The sequence below is a fragment of the Nanorana parkeri genome, unplaced genomic scaffold (assembly GCF_000935625.1).
Source record: "Nanorana parkeri isolate BGI_ZX_2015 unplaced genomic scaffold, ASM93562v1 scaffold68, whole genome shotgun sequence".
In the NCBI taxonomy this organism is placed as follows: Eukaryota; Metazoa; Chordata; class Amphibia; order Anura; family Dicroglossidae; genus Nanorana; species Nanorana parkeri.
The window spans coordinates 1,964,807-1,970,298 of record NW_017306336.1 but is presented as its reverse complement, the minus strand read 5'-3'; the positions used below and the strand labels follow the sequence as shown (position 1 = coordinate 1,970,298).

The 5,492-nt window shown below is 45.9% G+C and overlaps 1 protein-coding gene across 1 annotated transcript in view; it reads right to left on the bottom strand.

The window, feature by feature from the left end:
• The window catches only part of PIWIL1 (piwi like RNA-mediated gene silencing 1), a 98,942-nt gene extending 96,270 nt beyond the window's left edge, over window positions 1-2,672 (bottom strand). The window contains exons 1-2 of the mRNA XM_018576481.1: window positions 2,624-2,672; window positions 967-1,016 (exon numbers count right to left, since the gene is read on the bottom strand). Coding sequence (XP_018431983.1) covers window positions 967-1,016; window positions 2,624-2,672 — 99 coding nt within the window. The remainder of the gene's footprint in view (window positions 1-966; window positions 1,017-2,623) is intronic.
• Window positions 2,673-5,492: the final 2,820 nt, after the last annotated feature.

Here is a 5,492-nt window from a genome sequence, read left to right as displayed (position 1 = left end):
AGCGGGTAATGAGATGCTACCCGGCTTCCTGACTGCCAGGGAAGCCGACTCCATGTTGTTTAGCCGGCTTGATTGTGAATGGCTAGGAAGCCGTTTTCCCGGCCAATCAGCATCGAGCCAGCTTCCTGGCCAATCAGGAAACCCAGCGGCGATTAATGACCTGATTGGCCAGGAAGCCGGCTCGATGCTGATTGGCTGGGAAGCTGGCTTCCCAGCCAATCAGGAAACTGGGAGGCGGGTCATTAGTCGCTGCCCCGCTTCCTGATTGCATGGGAAGCTGGCACCATGTTCCCCTACGGCACTGCCGGTCAGAGGAAATCTTCCTCTGATCAGAAGTTCCGTTATTGGAGAAGATATCGAGCATTTGGGCGAGTACAAGTACTTGCCCAAATACTCTGTATCTGTGCATCCCTAATCAAAACTGTATTGGTCTGTGCTAAATAGCGCTTCTCATTGGTCAGCATGGTCCCCAGACCACGCTGACCAATGAGTGCTTGCAATTTGCGAGCGACATTCCCCCCACATTTTTTCCCCCCACCTAATTTTATTCCTATCACATGGGGATTTAAAATCCTCTAAGTGATAGTTTGGAGGTGACAGGTTCTCTTTATGGAACCTGCCCTCCAACACAGAACTGATGTTCTGTGTAGTCCCTGACAGCTGGCGCTGTGAGCACAGCGCCACGGTCTCAGTGATAACACAGAGCAGATGAAAAACTGATGTTTTTCGTCTGCTCTGCGGGCTCCATGGTGAGCTCATGTTCCGTGGTCTCGGGTCCACCAGAGGAGCGGGGGATCCCGAAAATCACGGGTGGTGTGGACAGAATCGCTTCTCGTTTAATTCAAGTGATCTGATAAATGATCAGATCACTTGAAAATGAGCAGTGGCTCCACACTGTACACTTAGCTCTGCTTGTCCGGAGCGGGGCTAAGTGTACAAAAAAGCTACTCTCCCGGCGCCCGAAACTGCATGTCCTGGGCGTCGGGCGATAGGAATTCCACACCCCTGCGCTGTGTAAAAGTTTAGCATGTCTGCATTTGTATGCAGCGCAACTCAAATCACTGCAACATGCTGCAGTACATAAACTTGGCGGCAGGTGATGTTACCGTTCCTTCCCAGATAGCAAGGATAACTTGCCACAAACTTGTGTCAGGATTAAATTGTAATTCTTGTTAACTTGCTGCACATATTCCTGGCAAGTTGTAGACTTGCAGAGCACTCGCAGCACAAGTTCTAGTTGACACTTTTTGAATTTGTAGCAAATTTGCTTGACAAGTCTACAGCAAGAGTCCTGCAGGTCTTAGCAAGAGCTCTGCAAGCTCGCTGGTCTGGAGACTTGCAATGCAGACTTGCTGTAATTGTGCAACAAAATGGTGAAGCTTGGCAAGTCTGCAATAGTTTAGCAAGTCATTTTCAAACTTGCAGCACAATTTCTTGCTATCTGGGTTGGAATTCGGCCCCGTTGTCGGCCCTCCACATTACAGAGGAGCAGGAGTGTTGTGGTCACCTGCATGCATAGAAAAGCTTGAAAAACAAAGGTATTTAATTGTGATTTATGTTAAAATGTATGTGGGAAAATGAGGAGGCAACATTTTATGCAGGTATATTGTTGAGCCTTTCCTTCTACTTTAAGCCTCCAATCACCGAGTGTTTTGTCATGTGTATCCTGTAGTGCAACACTCTACAATCCCATTAATTTCAATAGTGCCCATTCATACTTAAAAGATAAGGCGCTGTCACATAAATGGGAGGAGAGAAGAGTGAGAATGGGAGAGATCCTGACTATATTGTTGAGATCACTTCTCAGCACAGAGCTTGGCCCCGCCCACAATATATTATACTGAATTGCAAACTTATGGTGGATTGATAACAGGAGTACATAGCAAAATGTACTCTTGTATCATCATGAAACTAAAAAATGGCTAAAAAGGTGTACCCCATAGTTCTCTTTTAATAAAGGTGATTATAGTTTAAGAAAATAATTTGCGGTACCAATAAAATCTGTGTGTATGAGATTACACAGATGTGGTACTGGCCTACCCCCTTTAATGAAACAAATAAAAAACTTGATTGGAATGTTTCCATTGCCTATAACACAAATGCTTATGGAGGGATTTATCCTAACTGGAGCAGACATCATCTGGAGCAGCTGTGCATGGCAACCAATCAGCTTCTAGCTTTCATTTTTATATCTTAACGGAACGAACTGATGAGAGAAGCCGATTGGTTGCCTATTTGCTCCAGTTTTGAGAATTCCCCCCCCCCTTAGGGTGTACAGTAAAATACTTCTAAACGGCAAAGTGTAATCTGATCAGATCAGGTGTGAATACAGGATAAGAAAATAATTGGCTGGAGGTGAAGCACAAAGCTTATATATTTTAGCAGCGGGTTTACATGTATTCTGTAACACTCAGCTTAGATGTGATGAGGTGTTGGTCTTTTTTTGCTAATGATGGTGTACATAACTAAAGAAAAATAACTGCATCTAGTCGGTAATGCCCCAGTTCTCAGCAGTGATCAGATCATCTATTGTGTGAGCTGGGTACAGAAGGACATTGACAAGCACTGGAGCACACATCCAATACGTCATCTTAGTGTCAGACCTTTCCCGGGGCGGTGGCGTCCTGGCCACGTGCTCGGCCCCTGGACTGCGATCTGGCTCTTCCACTCATGTTTCCCACCTGTAACTGAACACAAGCAGAACGGCCTTTAAATCCTTCCAACACAGAACAACAAGTTTAATTCCACAGTTCCATCCTCAACCCTACAAAAATGCCACCCCCTCCTGTAATTGTTGTTGTCAGTGTGCTGCGGATATGGCTGGACCGCGCCCGACAGGAGCTCCAGGTTACGCTGAAGTATACGAGGAGCTCTAGCGCGCTAATGACAAGGCGGAAAGTTGCAGCATTGCGATAACTCTACACCCGCTTCAGCCATCTAGTGGCCTGCCCATTATTACCTGCAACGGGCTATCCGCTCACCAGCTCCGCTCTTCCCTTCTCCTTCCACGCTCACGACAAGCCTCTGCGCACTGCGAGCCCTAAAGTAGTCTTACTGGCCAGGGCGGAGCCCAGATCATTCGGCCAATAGAGAGGCGAGTCTAGAGGCGCGCTCTACAGTGATTGGTAAACAGAGTGGACGAGTCTGCGATCTCTTGGTGATAGCAAGACTGTATATGATACATGATAGAGGTTTGATAGAGAGCGCACAGTCTTCTTTCTAAAAAGGTAATGTATCAAAACTGGAGCAGCTTGTGCATAGCAATCAATCAGCTTCTCTCTTTCATTTTCAAATCTTAATTGAAGAGAGAAGCAACTGCTCCACATTTTGTCTGCGCCTGTTTTGATAAATTCCCCCCTATTTGCTTTACACAACTTCTAAAGTGAAAATGGTTGGCAGGAAGAGTATAGCTATAAGAAGTTGGTTATCTCTGTTTCCATAAACTTCAAATGTGTGTTCTAAAGCCTGGGTTAAAAAAAAAAAAAAAAAAACTTTGGACAGGGGGGCTCTAAAAAAAAAAAAACTTCTTGCAGTGGGGCTCCCCTGCAATGGAAGGGTTACCTGATCCTCTATGTCTAGGGTAGAGCAAACTTACTTACCTGATCCCCACACCCCAAGCAGCTGGTGCTCACTTCACTCCAGCTCACAGACTGCACCTCGGGGTCCCCACTTATAATTCAGCACTATGGACCCTCCATTGGACGTGATGACATCAGCTGACCTCCGGAGTGGAGGGGATAAGAGGCTACGGGACAAAGGTCTTGGAGCCTGCGGGAGCGGGGATCAGGTAAGTAAAAGACCTTTACACAGCTCCCCTAGACAAAAACAATCAGGTAACCCTTGCAGCGCCTGGGTAGCTCCACTGGAAGGGTATTTTGTTTTAAATTGGAGATAGGCTTTAATACCTTGCTCATAACGCGAGAGTTTATTGCCCTTTTTCTTTAGATCTGATGGCTGTAGGTCACTTATATATAGATTAAAGTAAAGAGGGTAAACACTCATAAACACCTCCCAACATTAGAAGGCCCCTTTCACACTATCCGATCAGGGGGTGATCGGAGCGGTTCAGATCGGGTATCATCCATGACCATTCAGTTATGAAATGACCAGACCCCATGTTGGTCTATTGGGAATTGCAGGTAAACGGTCCTGTCCCTTTACATCAGATGTCTTTGTAATATCCCCTTCCCACACCGTACTGATGTACCCCAAAATCCAACGGGTGCTGGAACAACTTGTGGATGGCGCCACAATATACAATTTAGAAGATATGTTGTCCGCACACCATTCTGCTTCGGAATGTCCCTTTTATTCGTATTCCTTTAGCGTGACGTGAATGCAACATTTTGGAGCCTCACAGGACCTCACAGGACTCCGAAACTTTGCATTCACATGTCACTCTAAAGCAATACGAATAAAAAGGACATTCTGAAGCAGAATGGTGTGCGGGCAACATATCTTCTAGATTACGTTTACATCATATTACCCCCAATCCGGCATGATCAGGTCTGGCGAAACAGAACACTGTTCCATTTGTTTTTCTGGACCTGGCCGGCAGATTTCATATGATCGGCCGTGTTGATTGATTTAAAAATTTTTTACTTAGTCTGAAACAAAAGAAACCTGGTGCAGCCACCATATCTAAGGACAGGTAAGCCGCAGTATATCAAATATTTACATTTTTGTTTTTTAGGTTTAGAAATACTTTAAATCCCAGGAGGGTCCGGTGTAATATGGGTGGTAGATGGGGGTTATGCTGATAACACAGGAAAAGGAAAGTCCCCTTCTTTCCATTGACAATTATCAGCTTTTTGTTATTAAAGGAGAACTATGGGGTTAAGGCTTTTCCCCATAGTTCTCCTTAGGGTAACGGGAGGACACAAACTAGCGTCCTCCCGTCACCCTAAGCTCAGTATACCGCGAGCTACAGCTCGCAGTATACTGAGACGCCGCAGTATACCGCAAGACAATTATGTCTGGATCCGCCCAGCTGCATGAGTGACAGCTGGCTCTGCCTATCTAGAGGCAGAGCCAGCTGTACCCTCCCCCGTCCGTTCCGCCAATCAGCACGTGGGGAGGGGGGAATCCAGCCCCACCCCCCCCTTATCACGGCAGAGAGCTGTGACAAGATTGAGAGGTGAGCGAACGCCGGTATGTGTTAGCTCACCTCCTGATCTACTGAGCCGACCTGTGACAGTCTCATTGTCACAGGTCGGCTAGAACTATGAGGTGAGTGAAAAGCACTCACCTCATAGTTCTCCTTTAAGTATTTACCTTTTCAATTATAGTACAGGGAACATCTGGCGGATAGTGATACAAAGTGCTAAGAACACAGCATATGTAACATTCATAATTACAACAGCCTTTAAAAAAATGAAACCTGAACTATGAAGCATTATAGGTGATAGGTGGGATAGGATTAGTGAGAACCAAGCCCTATCTATATCAGAATCCATAGTTATCAAGCTTCTGTAGCAGAGAGACAGGAGGGG